Raw genomic sequence first — 16,530 nt, 5'->3', positions numbered from 1 at the left:
GCTGGGGCAAACTGGCCGCTGTAAGTGGCTTGTTTGTGAGTGGAGACTGGTCCTGAATTCTGCCATGCTTCCCTTCCAACTTCATTCTTCCACTTCATCTCCTCCCACCCTTCCCACCTCAACCTCAGGCAATGGATCCTCTTCCTAAACCTAGAGGTCACTCTAGGAGAGCCCAGTACAAGAGTGTGAATATTGGCAGGGCCCTGTCACTGAAACCTGTTGGAAAAAAAGTCAGCCGTGTACAACGCATAGTTTTCACAGGGGCTGTCCCTGAGGTTAAGGCAAACTGCTGGCACAGCTATTCGTTTCCCATCCCCTAAATGGTAAATAGCTGTGATGTACTTGGAATACTGCATTTGGAGTCGTGCAAACCTGGTGTTTTACCATCTCATAGCTTTGATCCTTTAAAATCGGTTCCTTGACCGTTCTGGGCTTTAGTTTCTTCCTCTGCAAATTACAGTGTGGATAACAATACCACCTAACTCACAGCTTGCTGTTGTTAAAAGTAAACGACAGAGTATATCTGAACTCGTTCGGATCACTGTAAAGCATACACAGAGGGCGTTAAAACCGTAACTCCTCCCCACCCCCCAACCACGCACGTTACAAACTAGCAGTCACTACTAACACAGCCTGCCCCCTCCTAAGGAATCATGGGCAGTGAAGTCCTTTGAAGGCCACACCCTCGTTTGCTGCCATGGAAGTGAGAACTACGCCTCCCAAGCTGCAGTGGTGAGGCCGCCGCCACGACCTCCCTCCACTCCGCCCTCCTTGAGCACAGCCTCCTGAGATATGTAGTCCCGCATCCGAGGAGGCTGGCCGAAAAAGGACGCGGAGGAACCACAATCCCCAGAAGCCCTCGCGCTCACTCTTCTCCCTCCCCTCTCGGAGTCGGAGTGCTGTTTTTGTTGTTGGTGAAAGGTGAGGGAACAGCTGATCCGTCTGTGGGGTAAGAAACTTGGCCTAATTTGGGGGCGATCTTCTGGGGAGTCACCCCGCTGTCCGGTCTGTGAAGGGATAAGCTTAGGGAACTGTAGGAGGGGGCTGCAGGAGCGTTTGGGTTTTCACACTTTCCGGACCGGAGAAGCCAACCCCACAGTTTTGGCAGTTCTTGGTCTCAAGTGGGCCCTGATCGAGGGGGTGCCCACCTCACTGTCGTCACTCTTCCTCTCAGGCCGTCTCTATAAAGTTTGATACGCTTAAGGGAGTTGGGGAGAGGCTGAAATCTTTGCTCATTCTCTCCTATGCAAGACTTGGCCCCCACAAACCTTCCCTTTCCCCTTATCACCCCCTACCCCACCCCCGCCAATCCAAAGGCCTTTACTACGCTGACTCCCTGGGGATAAAATCTCCACGGTGTAGAATGTCAAGGAACTCTAGACCCGTATAGAGGGGGGGATGGGACCCTCCCCCTCCCCCCAATACGAACATGTGTCTGGCTACACACACACACCTTAGGTGCCCAGAGCTCTCTTTTGGGCCTGGGGAATGTTTCCAACTGTTGAGGATTTTATTTGTGGCGAGTATTTTGGATTCCCCAGGCTTAGATCTTTGGGACAATTCATCCCCCCCCAGAAAACCGGAGAACTGTATTTGGAGAAAACATGGACTAGTTTTAACTAGGGATTTTTCAGAGATGAAAATCCAAAGAAACCTCTTTTCCTCAATTCAGTCTGTTTTGGAGGTAAAAATTGCTCCCTTTTGTACAGCTGGCCCTTTCCTTCTCTTCTGAGTTTTTGTCTTTTAAAGTTCCTACCCTTCTGACTTCAGATGGGTGTGGATTTGTGATACTTGGGACGTGCACATGACTAGTGGCTGTGGCTGATTGGATGCCGTCAGCTGTGGCTGACACAGGATGAAGATTAGTGGGCTAGAGAGGAGAGATGACGATCTCGTGGCCATCTCGCAGCCTGGGCTGAGTTCTCTTGATTGTTATTGTTATCGTTCTTCACCCCACCCCCATATTTTCCAATTAACTCTCCCCACCTAACTTGGAACACCTCTTCCTCTCAATCTCATCCTATAGTATATCTCCATCTACCAATCCAAACAGCTGGAGGGATGCAGGCACTTAGAATCGAGGCTGAGGAGAGCAGAGAGAAAATGGAAAGGGAAATACTGGAGCTAGGTTAACATATACCATGTTTTCTCGAAAATAAGACCTAGCCGTACAATCAGCTCTAATGCATCTTTTGGAGCAAACATTAATATAAGACCTGGTCTTATTTTACTATACTATAAAACCGGGTCTTATAATAATAATATAATATAATACCAGGTCTTATATTAATTTTTGCTCCAAAAGACACATTAGAGCTGATTGTCTGGCTAGGTCTTATGTTTGGGGAAACAGGGTAGTCAAACCAGTAGGTTTCTAGTCCTGCTCCAGGCAGGACCTAAAGAGAAGAATGTTAGATTCTTTTGAACTATCACTTCTTTCTCTCAACATTATATATACATTTCCCTTTCTCAGGACCCCTTACTTCCCACCTTCCAGTCTGTCTCTTGCCCAGGGGTGGGGCTTTCCTGACTCGAGGCCCCTACATTCCATCTCCCCACACCACACGTTCCTGCTGAGTGTTTCACTCCACCCTTGTAACAGCCGCCTCCAGAATTCTTGACTTCCTGGAGTAATGAAGCTGAGGACAGAACCTGCCTTTCTTTATATCCTCCCTTTCCTTTTGTCTCTTGGATGAGAGTGGAAGTTTGTTGTTGTTGTTATTGTTTTTAATTCATGGGGGTAGATAGCTCAGAGAAGGGGAGAGAACTGAGGACTTGGGCCTGAGGATTGGCCTGTTGCCTCTCCCCCAGCCATAGTCCAGCTCTGAAGACACAATCATTACTTTCAGAGACTCGTTGCTGTTTTCAGGTGTGATAAGTCATTCCTGTGTACAATTGGGTCAACAAGCGCAAGAGTGAACAAGGAGACATGCTCAGAATGAACGGGCCTTACGCTTCGGTTGGATTTTGAATTCAAGAGCCAAAATATGTGGGGGATGGGATGTGGAGATAGAGGCTGAAGAATTTGTCATACTCAAAAATGTTAAGAGGTGGAAAAGAAGGGACTGAGGGTGGCAGAGCCTAGGGTACTGAGACTTGATCAGTGGGGCAGTGAAAAAGGAGCAGAAATCAGAGAGATCTTAACTCTAAGAAGAGTCTATGACTCAGAGTGGGTGCAGTGTGAGACAGGATGGAGGCTGATTTGGAAGGCCAGACTTATGTCCTATAGACTGAGGTGACACATCGGAAAGGTTCCTGTAACCCTAGGGACTGGATCCTAGATATACCTTCATCTTCAGGTGTTGTGGCGGGGGCTGTGGGTAGGTGGGGAGGGAGTTGGGAGGGGTGGGATGGAGTAGAGACTTGAGGATATTAACCCTTTGTTTCATAGGAGAGCAGATATCTCAAGGACAGGATGGAAGAATCATCATCAGTAAACCGGGCACCATCTCGGGGTGGAGTCAGCTTTCTGAATGTAGCCCGGACCTACATCCCCAACACCAAGGTGGAATGTCACTATACCCTTCCCCCAGGCACCGTGCCCAGTGCTAGTGACTGGATTGGCATCTTCAAGGTATCCCGGGAACCCCCTTTGTCTCAGGCTTATGGGCCATGGGTTGGTTGGAATAACAGGAATGACTAGGTTCCTGGATTCTCAGGAACAGAGAAGGGAAAAAGATGTCACAGATGACAGAGGCTATCTGTATAAGCAAACCTCATCTCCCCCTCGTAGCCTTGCTCTCTCCTGACACATTAGTGTCCCTCCACTTTCCCTGTCTCTCATCATCCTCTCCACTGTAACACCATCCTACCTGCCACCCTCCCCCACACTGTTTAATCTCTCAGCCCTTTCTACCATCCATAGCTGGTAGTTCCATCACCATACTCCTCTCCCATCTTGGGCTTTCACAGGTGGAGGCTGCCTGTGTTCGGGATTATCACACGTTTGTGTGGTCTTCGGTGCCTGAAAGTACAACTGATGGTTCCCTCATCCACGCCAGTGTCCAGTTCCAAGGTATAAGGGCAGATGGAAAACTGGGAGGGAGGAGCCAGAGGTATAGAGATTTGGAAGAAGGACGTGGGCTCAGAAACATAAAAGTTAGGCACAGAGGACAAGGAAAAATAAGTGTAAATAAATAAAATAAGAAATATATCCAACAGAGTTCAGCAGATATAGAATCATGGGATTATCATAGAATCAGTGACTTAGAGATGGAAGGAACTGCAGAGGGCAGCTAATCCTGCCTCCTACCAAAAGAAGGAGGAACTAGGGGATAGGGAAGAGGGAAAGGTGGCATCATATGTTGAGAAGAAGGTCGTTATGAGATTCTAAAGACCTGGGTTCAGATCTCAGCTCTAATACAAGCTGTTTGACCTTGGGCAAATTACTTAACCTCTCTGTGTTTATCTTAACAGTAAAAGGGGATGACTGGTTTACAGGGACATTATAAGGATTTTAAATGATATAGGTAAAACTGTTAGCACAGTGTCTGGTACATAGTGAGCACTCAATAAATAGTACTAACTAGTATTATGATTATTATAATTATTATTATTAAGGAGAGTAGGTTTGGGCAAGAGAGGAAAGAAAGGACTAGGCAGAATTGAGGGAGAAGATTACCCTAGGGAACAGAAATAGCCTGTGGGAGATGGAGAGGAGAGAAAACAATACGGAACCGGGAGCAAGGGGCCAGAGCCAAAGACAGTGGATAATAAGATACACCAAGGGGACCTGGGATCATATTGGGGTCCTGAGACCGTTCTTTTTCCCACAGCCAGCTACCTGCCCAAACCAGGAGCCCAGCTCTACCAGTTCCGATATGTGAACCGGCAGGGCCGGGTGTGTGGGCAGAGCCCCCCTTTCCAGTTCCGAGAGCCAAGGCCCATGGATGAACTGGTGACTCTGGAAGAGACTGATGGTGGCTCTGACATCCTGCTGGTTGTCCCCAAGGCAACTGTGCTGCAGGTGAGAACAGAGCTGCTCCTGGGCAAAAGAATGGGAGGATAGCATTGCAAGGGGTCTCTTCACACTGTACCCTCCCCTTTACTTAGCTTCAGCTGGAGACCTCATTGGGAGTTACACGAAGTCTTGCCTTCAAGAAAGTCTCAATCTAACATAGACAGTCACAAACATGTAGGGCCGGAAAGCAAGCCACCCACAGGCCAACGTCACTCAAGATTTCATAAGAACTTTTGGAGCTTCTTCAAGTGCTATATCCTGTCTTAGGCCCTAGAGGAAGAGGCAGAGGATGGCGAGAGGCCACTCCAGAGAAGGACTGACCAGAGGAAGGGGAAGAGAAGCCCCACTTCCAGGATAGGTGAGAGTGAGAGCAGATAGGTAGGGCCCCAGACCTGCTGTGTCCAATACCAGAGGTGCTACCCACGTGTGGCTCTTAAGCACCTGAAACTGACTAGTCCAAATTGAGATGTGTTATATGAGTAAAATACATACTGGATTTTGAAGACTTAGTATTAAAAAAAAAAGAGTGTGAACGATCTCCATAATTTTTTGTATTGATTACATGTTAAAATGATAATATTTTGGATAGACTGGGTAAGTAAAATAGTGTTAAAATTTCACCTGTTTCTTATTAGTACTTTATTCAAGTGTCTACTAGAAAATGTTTTTTCCTTTTTTTTTTTTATTAAATTTATTGGGATGACAATTGTTAGTAAATTTACATAGATTTCAGGTGTACAATTCTGTATTACATCATCTATAAATCCCATTGTGTGTTCACCACCCAGAGTCAGTTCTCCTTCCATCACCATATATTTGATCCCCCTTACCCTCATCACCCACCCCCCACCCCCTTACCCTCTGGTAACCACTAAATTATTGAGAAAATTTTTAATTACATATGTGGTGTATATTATTTTTCTATTGGACCAAATAGAGAAGAATACTGGAGTGGAGATAGATGCTAGCAAAGAAGTCTTCTGAAAGATGATGAGGGCCAGGGCTAAGTGGGGAGAACTTCCCTGACAAGAGGACAGGCCTGATGAAGGCTCAGAGGGGTGGGATTAGCAGCTTGTCTGTGATTTAGACAAACTCCTACCCTCGAGAACTCTCTATACACATGGAATCAACACAAGAATCGCAAGATGTTTATTCTATGAGTCAAGAGATATATGAGCTCCTACCCTATGTACTGTTTTCACCTTTATTATTCTCATTACAATTATCTTACAACAGCCAGGCTAAGGGATCACTTTACAGATGAGGACACAGAGACTCAGAGAAGTTAAGTCACTTGTTCAGAGTCACATAGCGAATAAAAATTATATTGGAGATTTAAACCCACATCTGTCTGACTCCAGAACAGATGGGGTGAAATTAGGGGTGCCATGCCTTTTGTCTGTGTGGATTAAGAAAGACTTCTACCAGATGAGGGGTTCCTGCAATTACTGAGCAAAAGGAGGGCCCAGGCGTTGAGTGGGAAGAGGTAAGACGGGGTGGGCACTTAAGAGTGCTGGGAGCTGGTGTGCCTGCTGGGGGGCAAGCAGGCTTCAGTAGCACACCAAGCCTTCCTTTACTTGCCTCTTTCTAGCCTGTACTGATGGACCTTCCCAACCCTGAAATGCATCTGCAGACTAACTGGGAAGGGACCTTGGAATGTCCGTTTTACAAGCACAGTCCCCTTCTCATCCTGCCCCTGTAGAACCAGCTGGATGAGAGCCAGCAAGAGAGGAATGATCTGATGCAGCTCAAGCTACGGCTGGAGGAGCAGATCACAGAGCTGAAGGGCCGAGGACAGGAGCTCGAGATGGCTCTTGTAACCGCCAGGCAGGAGCATGCAGAGCTGCTGGAGCAGTACAAGGTGGGAACTGGGCCAGGTGGGGGATGGGCGTGCCTGCTCAGACAGGGTCCAAGATCTGACCACAGTGAAGATGGTAAAAGGGAGACGTTGGTGGGCTATTTCTGGCATCAAAAAAAATAGGTTTAAGGGGTAACAAGGGGGATTAAACTTGATAGGACAGGAGACACATCCCAAATTGGTAATTAGACTCAGTTCTTTGAACACAGGAACGCTGAGGTAGGGTGGAAGTGGCTTACCATATTCATTGGTAAGGGAATATTCCCTTACAGTTTCTTTTTCAAAGAAGGGGACTGGGTAGGGATGTGGGAACAGTCAAACTCTAGTATGCTCCACTCTTTGAGATGAGTCTCAACTTTCCTTGTGGGGGAACCTTAATTCCAGGGGCTTTCTCGGTCCCACGGGGAGCTCACAGAAGAGAGGGATATCCTGAGCCGACAACAGGGAGACCATGTGGCACGCATCCTGGAACTGGAAGATGACATCCAAACCATCAGTGAGAAAGTGCTGACAAAGGAGGTGGACCTGGACAGGTGAGGGAACCTCTTCTATTCCCTGTATTTCCTGTCATTTCTTATGACCCCAGAACTCCATCCAGCCTTCTGTTTCAGGCAGGCAAGCCTATGCTCTGTCTCACATGGTTTTTCTTTCCCATGTCAACTTCATTCAGGGTAATCCATTTACTGGGAATGTCCTTTTTTGCCTAGCTGTTCTCCATCTTTCCTAACTTATTCTGTATTCCTCACCTTCAGAGGTAATTGTAGTTACCATTTATTGTGAAGCAAAGGCTAAGCAGGAGCTAGGAGTAGAGGATTTGGAAAAAGAGAATGGATAGAAGAGTAAATGCAAGATAAGAGAGGATGGATTTCAGATTTTACCACAGCAGAGAGTTAAGATTAGATTCTGTTCTCACTATTAGGGAATGTTAGAACTGGTGATCTGTGAATATTATGGAATCTCTCCCCTGAAAAAAAGGTATAAATCCTAGAATCTTGGCACTGGGAACAATGTAAGGTATTTAAGGGGCATATAAGAGAAGAGCACTACCTCAGAAGGCAGCCTCTTTCACTATCGGACAGCTGTCATTTTTGTATCTCTTGTATTGAGTCAAACTCGACCATTCTACGTCTTTCACCCATTGGGTCTGGTTTAGACGTCTGGAGCCACACAGAATAAATTTCTTTCTTCTGCCAGACAACAAATAGCACAAACATTGACCTCCTCCCCTGCCTTTTCTTCAGAGTTTCAGCTAATTTCTTCAAATTTTCACCAAATTGTCACTCTAGTGCTTTCTTTCATCAAATGACATAATTAAGTTTCTTTCATTTAGTACTGGTAGATTTGAAATTTTTTAAAACTTTAAAGGAAAGGCATTCTGTCCAAGGCCCAGAGCGAAAAGTGAGTTGATCCTTAAGTCTTCTCCAGTCCAGGATACATTAGCCTTGCCCTAGGGAGATACTAAATGTCTAGGTTCTAAATCATGGAACAGAAAAACTGGGATCAGACTGAGCACCTGGAAAACATTAGGGACTGTCTAGACTGGGGGTCAGCAAACTGCGGCCCATGTGCCAAATCTCACCTGCTACCAGTTTTTATATAGCCCACAAGATAAAAATGCTTTTGGCGATTTTTAGTGGTTGAAGTAGTATTTTTGACATGGAGAAAATATGTGAAATTCAAATTTCAGTGTTACAAATAAAGTTTTATTGGAACAGCCAGGCTCATTCATTTACTTATTGACTGTGGCTGCTTCTACACTACAATGGCAGAGTTGAGGAGTTGCTACAAAAACCACATGGCCTGCCAAAAAATACTATTAGGCCTTTTACAGAAAAAGTCTGCCGACTTCTAACCTCGACCAAAAGTTTATAATTCATAATGAGTGCTTCTTGTCTGGAGAAGTCTAGATTCTGGTCTCTTGACTGAGTGAAAACAGCCAGAGAGCCATCAACAGAATATTCCTTAAAGTGATACATAAAGAGAAAGGAAAAGCTACTTATAGATTATGCTCTAGAATCAGGAATCTCGGGTGCTCGGGGCTTAGAACAGGATTGTCTTGATTTGGGGATTTGAGCACCCCAAAGAGAAGTAGAGGTCTGGGCCTAGAGGAGCACCAGTAGAAGAGCTCAAGACAGAAGTGCAAGTCCTTCATTCCTTCTCTGGTGACCAGTTGCTTATCTGACATTCCACCCCCTACCCCCCACACTCACAGGGTTAGAGACACAGTGAAGGCCCTGACTCGGGAACAAGAGAAGCTCCTTGGGCAACTGAAGGAAGTGCATGCAGACAAGGAGCAAAGCGAGGTAAGGGCTCAGGGTTGGTTTGCTTTCTCAGTTGTTCATCTACTTTTCTTTTTTTTTTTTTTGTTCATCTTCTTTTATTGAGTCCCTTCTGAGTGCTGGGTACCAAAGGGGATAAAAATGTAAAGAAAACATTGTGTACACTCTCCTAGGGAAATATATCATATACACAAATCAGAATTAGTCAAAGGGGAATATTAATATAATAAGCATCACAAGAGAAGTGTAATAAAGCGCTCTGATGCGACACAGAGGTGAATGGGAGCACATCTCCTTAGGGGCATTAGAAAGGACTTTTAAAAGTGGGGCATAAACTAGCCTAGTATTTCTAAACTTTTTTAGCAGCAAACCCTTTCTGCCTCACCTTCCAATGAAGTTTACATCTTAAGTGAAACCTCACTGAATAAATAAAAGCAATATTTTATGACTATACATTTATTTTTATAAATTCAAATGTATAACATTTATTTATAAAGTAATTAAAACAATTAGGTAATTTTGATGGATACCAAACTTTGAAATTAGTGGTTATGGATGAGTGTTCTATCAGCCTCAGCAGCCAATGTATTTCTGTATTTTGTTTCCGTTACACAATATGGAGAACACCTTGAGTCACACACAGGTGGGTGCAAATTGATGACAATTTTTAAAGTGTCTACCTTGCAGTCTTAGTTTGCTCTTCACTTCAATAGAAAATATAATCGAAACTTTATTCTGAGTTTTGCACAGAAATAAATTAACCTGGAAGCACATGTCAATGTATTGGTGTTCTCTTATATGTTAACTTCTGAGTTTGTGCGTTGTTTTTTTAATATAATTTTTAATAATTTAGAAGAAGTTTAAGTCACATATTTTCAGAACCTCTAAATGGCTTCCTTAGAATCCTAAGGAAGATTGTTTGAAAACTGTTTGCTGAGCAGTGAAGAATAGATAGAATTTGAGTAGACAGGGATGAAGGGAGGCAGAGATGAACAGAGGAAAACATGAGCAAAGGCTTAGCGTCCAGAATACTCAGGGCAGTTGAATATATGGATAAAAAGTTTGAAATAAGGCCTAGGTCAGACTGTAGACAATCTTGAGTTTAATCTTTATTCTATAAGCAGTAAGCAGAATTGATGATTCTCAAGTGGGTGGCATGTACTTAAAGAACAGTACTTAAAGAAGATTAATCTGATTGCCTTGTGGAAAATGAACTAGTTATGAGGTTAGTAATCCAAGCAACAAATGACCAGAGCCTGAGCTAATGTGGTTATGGCCGTAAGTAGAAAAGAGAAAGTGACTGTGAACAAGATGGAGGATGGAGAAGCAATAGCCTTTCTTGTGGGTCACTAGGGAGAGAACAGAACCAAACATGGCACCAAGGTATCCAGCCTGAGTGCCTTGGGAAGTAATTAGTACCATGGACAGAAATAAGAGTGTCAAGGCCTGGGGTGAAATGGGAGGTCGAATATGCTGAGTTTTTATTTAAAAGGAAGAGTGGGGGAAGCAGAAATGGGACATGGGATACCTAGATTCATGTAAGTCCCTTGGCTGTGACGCTGGATACCTCATTTCGGGAGCTGTAGACTAGATATTTGGGATGAAGTCACTTTCAGCTGAGGACCCAAGGAGGGCTGGCAAGGGCTGAATGCTGGAGTTCATGTTAAATCTGAGAGGTGGAACCTTGATCTCTCATCACAGTGGTTCACCTCCCTGGCCACCCCAAACACATATACCCCTTTCCTTACCTACGCTACATCTCCATCAGGTGGAGCTCCAAATGGCACAACAGGAGAATCGTCGCTTGAATTTGGAGCTGCAGGAGGCCAAGGGCCGGCAGGAGGAGCAGGGTGCTCAGGCCCAACGACTGAAGGACAAGGTGGCCCAGATGAAGGACACCCTCAGCCAGGTCCAGCAGCGGGTGGTGAGTGAAGCCCCTCGCCAACAAGCAGTAGAGAAAGTTCCAAGGGCTAGTTATAGGAAAGTCTGGGGAAGAAGTGGCTAAAGACTAAACAACCCAGTGCAGCGTCCTGGTGCAGTGGGGGAAGGAGGGAGTCTAGTTACCTTCTTGGTTCACGATGACTCACTGGGAACCCTGATCGCCATCTCCTCCTTTCTTCGAGGCTGAACTGGAGCCCCTAAAGGAGCAGCTTCGAGGGGCCCAGGAGCTTGCAGCCTCAAGCCAGCAGAAAGCCGCCCTTCTCGGGGAGGAGTTGGCCAGCGCAGCCGGAGCCAGGGACCGCACCATAGCCGAGCTGCACCGCAGCCGTCTGGAAGTGGCTGGAGTCAACGGCAGGCTGGCTGAGCTCAGTCTGCACTTAAAGGAGGAAAAAAGCCAGTGGAGCAAGGAGCGGGCGGGGATGCTACAGAGTGTGGAGGTAGAGGGATGGGGGGACCTGGCAGGTTCACCTTAATGTGGTCAGATCTCCTGGGAGGAGAAAAGAGGGTGGGGGGACTTCAGAGGCCTTAGGGGTGAGGAGGAGCTGTTAGGGGGGTACACTTCACTGCCCAGGTGTGACCCATCCCTAAACAGAGTGTCAGATCCCTTCATTCAGGGGGTGGAAGGAATGAGGAAGGCAAGAAGGGGAAATTGCCCCCAAAAGATTCAATTAAATGAAGGGACACGGTGCGGGATGGTGCTATTGCCAGTGGGTCCCTGTCCCTTCACCCTCCCATTTTCCTTTCTGCCCTTCTCCCAGGCAGAGAAGGACAAGATCCTGAAGCTGAGTGCAGAGATACTTCGGCTGGAAAAGGCAGTTCAGGAGGAGAGGACCCAGAACCAAGTGCTCAGAACTGAACTGACACGGGAAAAGGATTCTAGCCTGGTGAGGCACCCAGCCACCCAAGTCCCGGTCCTGTGGCCTCCTGAGGCCAGTGGCCCTCCCTCTGTCTTAGGTGTGGGCTCAGAAGTGCCATGTGCTCACCTATATATTGGGCAGCGTCTCACTTGCACACACCCCAGCCCTCATTGGTTTGAAACATGCAATGGCCCTTTCTGCTCTCAGGGCCCACATTCTGGGCCTAGTAGTGATGGCTTAGAAGAATTATAGGGTGCCCCTGCTATGACCATGGCCTCTGCACCCAGCCCAGAGGCAGTTATCCAGCTCCTCATTCTAGGGGCAGAGACTAGGATTCTGGTGACGGAATCTCCCATGGCTAAGACAAGGGACTCGTGGAAAAAGTGTTGGGGCTTCCCCTGTGTGTGTTGGGGTGAGAGAGGAACGAAGGCATGGAGACACATGTTCCAGATTGTTAATCCAGGTCCCAGAGCCCAGATTCTTGGAGGTACATTCCACCTGGCCTTTTTCCCGTAGGTGCAGTTGTCAGAGAGTAAGCGGGAGCTGACAGAGCTGCGGTCAGCCCTGCGTGTGCTCCAGAAGGAAAAGGAGCAGTTGCAGGAGGAGAAGCAGGTGAGAGACGACCCATAACTCAGGCCTCTAGGATGCCAGAATTGAGGACTTGAGGGCTAGAAACTTTGTTTCTTCTTGGCTTAGAAACTGGTGTCTGTACAAGGGCCCAGAGGCTGAAATGGGACCATGGCTCCTCTTATTAGCTGTCTTGGCATGACAGGGACGATTGCTGGGGGAAGGGAGGGATACAGCGGGTGAAGGAGGGCTCTTGAGGGGGTGGGGGTGAGGATCTACCTTAAGCTGCCCCACCCTTGGAGGAGCTCAGAGTTCATGAATGCAAAGAGGGCTCTGCAGGTCAGCAAGGTTGGCATCTTCCCAGCCTCTTGCACCTCTTTCTTCTCCAATTCCAGGAACTGCTCGAGTACATGAGAAAGCTGGAGGCCCGCCTGGAGAAGGTGGCAGATGAGAAGTGGAATGAGGATGCTGCCACGGAGGATGAAGAGGCAGCTGCAGGGCTGAGTGTGTACACCCCCAGTCTTGTGACAGCTCTCCCCTGCTCCACTGTTTCCTGTTGGGGAAACCCCTCTGGGAGCTGCCTCTGCCTTCTATGTTTTGCCTTTTTCCTTCCCAGACCCTGGCCCCTATCTAATTTAACTGTGTCCCTTATCCTAAGGAGCAGAGCTGATCCCACCCTCTAACCATGCATCCTTCTCCACCTGCCCACTCACCTACAGACTGCCCAGCAGCTCTGACAGACTCAGAGGATGAGTCTCCCGAAGACATGAGGCTCCCACCCTATGGCCTGTGTGAGCGTGGAGACCCAGGCTCATCTCCTGCTGGGCCACGAGAGGCTTCTCCCCTAGTTGTCATCAGCCAGCCGGCTCCCATTGCTCCCCACCTCTCGGGGCCAGCTGAGGACAGTAGCTCTGACTCGGTGAGCCATGAGGAGAGATGGTGCAGGGGCGGGGAGGAGGGGTTAAGGCCAAACCCAAGTGCCCAGCCGCCAGAGCAGGAAGTCATAGCCATACAGGGCTCTCGTTTTTTCTTGGGGGGAGAGGAGGCAGGCCCAGTCTCTCTTCAAGGCCACCCAATGGACACCACCCCGAAACCCAGTCTGACCCACTAGCCTCATGACTACTAACTAGCCCGTGCTCCCCACGTTCATTCTGTTCTTATCCACCAGCCCCCATCCAAACACCTTTCCTACCCCGCTCTTACTGTAGTCCTCTGTTCTCTGGCCTGGACTGCTCTTCCCTTACCTGCTCCCCCACCCTGGGACACCACCCCAAAACCAACCTATCTCCTTGGTGCCCAGGAGGCTGAAGATGAGAAGTCAGTCCTGATGGCAGCTGTGCAGAGTGGGGGTGAGGAGGCCAATCTGCTGCTTCCCGAACTGGGCAGTGCCTTCTATGACATGGCCAGGCGAGTGCAAAACGGGGAGGACAGGATGGGGGTGGGAGGGGGCGAGTGGAAAGGGCAGCCAGGTGAACAATCCCCCTGCCTTTCCCCCAACCTCCCTCTTCTTGGCCCTAGCCAAGAAAAGGCGACATGGATGTGGTTACCCAGAAAGGTACCCACCCCTCCAAATCCCTGGTGATTTCAGGTGACCCCTCCCCTCAGCTTATCAACGAGCATGTAGCCTCAGAGGCCGTGCCTTTAACTGGCTTCTATGTTATTCTAGTACCGTCTTCCGTGGAGTCCAAATTGCCCTGCATCCGCTCTGTCCTGCCCCTATCCCTTCCCCTACCACCAGGTAGGCCCCTGGCTCCATCGGGGGAGGAAGGGAGGTAACCAAGCCCCACAGGTGCAGGAGCAGAGAGAAGACTGGGATCCAGCATCCATCTGGCCACCCCTGAGATGCTGTCCCTCTTCCCTGACTTCCCTGGGGGAACCCTTTGGGTTGTAAAGCTGCAGGGGTGTAAAGCTGCAGAGATTCAGGTATCAGATTGCCCCCTCTGCCTTCTTTTCTTCCGCAGGTTAAGAGGGGAAGGCAGGGGAGAGAGATTTTATCACCTAGCCCCCAGCTTTGCCTGGATGTGAGAGGGGCTCAGGGCAGGGTGGGGGTGATGTTGTCATCCTTCTTGGCTGGAGCAGGAAGATGAAAGACGATGTCAGTCTCATTTTCAGCCTCATTAGGCAACAGACGGAGATGGAGGGAGGAGAGCAGGAGTTGGGGGATGGGCTCTGCACTACAGAAACCATCATGGACTAAAGAAGGAGGGCACGGAGGCTCGGGTTGCCGGGTAAACTAAGACTTCCAATATTGTGGGGAGAAAGATACTGTGGGAGAGGCTAGGAGAGAACAACCAGGCTGCTGCCTTAGGAACAGGAATCTGGGGGCCCAGGCGAATGGGTCCCTCTCCCTGAGGTCTGCAAGTCAAGAAGGCAACAGAGCACACTGATCCTCTCCTTTCCCATCTGTCTCTCTTCAGTGGCTTTGCAGGGGGTCCCTTGTCGGAGGCCAGCACTGGGGGCCCTGCCACCCCCCCGTGGAAGGAGTGCCCTATTTGTAAGGAGCGCTTCCCGGCTGAGAGTGATAAGGAGGCCCTGGAAGACCACATGGACGGACACTTCTTTTTCAGCACCCAGGATCCCTTCACCTTTGAGTGATCTCACCCTTCCCTAACACAAGCACAGACACACACTTGCACACATACACACACTCATGCACAGACACATACTTAGGTCTCATGCCTCTTTTCCAACACAGTGGGCTCTACAATCTTCTGTTCCCTAAGAGCCACTCCAGTGTGCCGTTTCCATCCCAAGCTCTCCAACTTCATCTTCTACCTGGCTCTTTTGTCCAGGCAGGGGTCCTTCTTGAAAACAGTGGCTGCATTTACCCGCTGAAAGCGGTTTTGGAGGAACCAGGATGGAGGAGGCCTTCCCCAGAGGGAATAGAATCAGCCACTCCTAGCGCTGGTTGCTTCTGTCACTCACACCAGCCACCACACCACCACACACACTCGTACACACTCACACATACTCCCTAAGGCCCCAACGCCAATCTCGGGGGCACCCCACCTTCTCTCACTTGGGATCTATGTTCCCTGAATTTCCCCGGGGGCCTGCATTGAGGCAGCAGCGTGGACACCATGACCTCTTCAGGTCTGGGTTCTGCGATTCATTGGTTCCTCTTACTGTATCCCTTCCATCGCCTTCCAGTCCCCACCCCAGCCTTTTCCATACCATTAGCTATTACGTTTGGAGGTTTTTTTTGTATTTTTGAGGTTCTCTGTACTCTGTCTCCTGCTCCTCGCCACACTCCTCAGTGTCCTCACAGGGAAAGAAATAATGCATTTGTGCCTTCTGTGAGGGATGGAGGAACAAATGGTCCCAGCTGCCCCCATTTCCCAGCCCTTCCTCCCTTTCCAGGTTTCCCCACAGCAATAAGAGCTTCCCGCCCCAGTATCCCCCCGACCTGTAGTTTTGACAAATATATTTATATGGTATGTATAACTCTTCTAATAAAATGTGTTCTTATCATGAGGTGTGACTGGAGCAGAGAAGGTCCAGACATTGGCTCTTAGACCTTGGTGAATGGACAAGGGAGGGAGGGGACTCCAGGTGGTTTTCTCCCATTGCGTCCCCTGCTGTGCTGGCCACCAATGGGAAGAGGGGGGAGGAACCTTTGTCTGGGGTGGGGGTCTGAGTTGGGGAATACTGCAGTGGGGGAGGGAGCACTGGGTCTGACTCTGCTATGCTCAGGGTTTAGTCCCAGGGTGAGGCAAGTTGGGTAACCTGGGTAACCCAGGTTACCGTGCTAAGGTGCACCCCTTAGAAGTCGGGAGGTTTCCACTGCTCAGACCTTCATCCCCATAGCAGCCATCACTGTTAACTGGGCCAAAGGACAGGCATTACTCCTGTCAAGAGTGCATACCTTTGAGTATCCACTTCGTAAAAAATACCCAAAACCCCATACCTCTAAAGACTATCTGATATTCCTCCCATCCCTGCTTCCCTCTCCTCTTCTATTGCCATCCACACAGCCACGCGCACACTCTGACTCCACAGTCACAAAAACAAATTCATCCACTAACCAGCTTCACAGGCTAGAAGACACACACAGCGTGATAAAGCATT

At 48.5% G+C, this 16,530-nt stretch overlaps 1 protein-coding gene across 3 annotated transcripts; it reads left to right on the top strand.

The window, feature by feature from the left end:
- The first annotated feature begins 879 nt into the window (after positions 1-879).
- Positions 880-15,936, top strand: CALCOCO1 (calcium binding and coiled-coil domain 1). 3 transcript variants are annotated; one of them, XR_013994101.1, is made up of 15 exons: positions 880-949; positions 3,392-3,574; positions 3,913-4,015; positions 4,776-4,966; positions 6,663-6,821; positions 7,203-7,351; positions 9,031-9,121; positions 10,866-11,021; positions 11,221-11,475; positions 11,797-11,922; positions 12,412-12,507; positions 12,858-12,966; positions 13,182-13,381; positions 13,763-14,385; positions 14,880-15,936. XR_013994101.1 is itself a non-coding variant. In XM_081061343.1 (15 exons), the coding sequence occupies exons 2-15, from the start codon at positions 3,416-3,418 to the stop codon at positions 15,055-15,057; spliced, it is 2,079 nt and encodes a 692-aa protein (XP_080917469.1). In that variant the 5' UTR covers positions 880-949; positions 3,392-3,415; the 3' UTR covers positions 15,058-15,936. The 3 variants fall into 3 exon arrangements, 1 of the variants encoding a protein (XP_080917469.1); XR_013994102.1 differs by having other exon boundaries at positions 13,671-13,869; XM_081061343.1 differs by having other exon boundaries at positions 13,763-13,869.
- Positions 15,937-16,530: the final 594 nt, after the last annotated feature.

This window comes from Rhinolophus hipposideros (assembly GCF_964194185.1).
Source record: "Rhinolophus hipposideros genome assembly, chromosome: 9".
Lineage (NCBI taxonomy): Eukaryota > Metazoa > Chordata > Mammalia > Chiroptera > Rhinolophidae > Rhinolophus > Rhinolophus hipposideros.
This window is presented reverse-complemented; position numbering and strand designations above follow the sequence as displayed.

Excerpts from the sequence above, each read along its gene's own strand:
- CALCOCO1 (XM_081061343.1), top strand. The coding sequence starts at position 3,416 with ATGGAAGAATCATCATCAGTAAACCGGGCACCATCTCGGGGTGGAGTC. Across the intron at positions 4,967-6,662 it reads CCAAGGCAACTGTGCTGCAG|AACCAGCTGGATGAGAGCCA; the intron begins GTGAGAACAGAG and ends CTGCCCCTGTAG. Across the intron at positions 13,870-14,879 it reads GCCTTCTATGACATGGCCAG|TGGCTTTGCAGGGGGTCCCT; the intron begins GCGAGTGCAAAA and ends GTCTCTCTTCAG.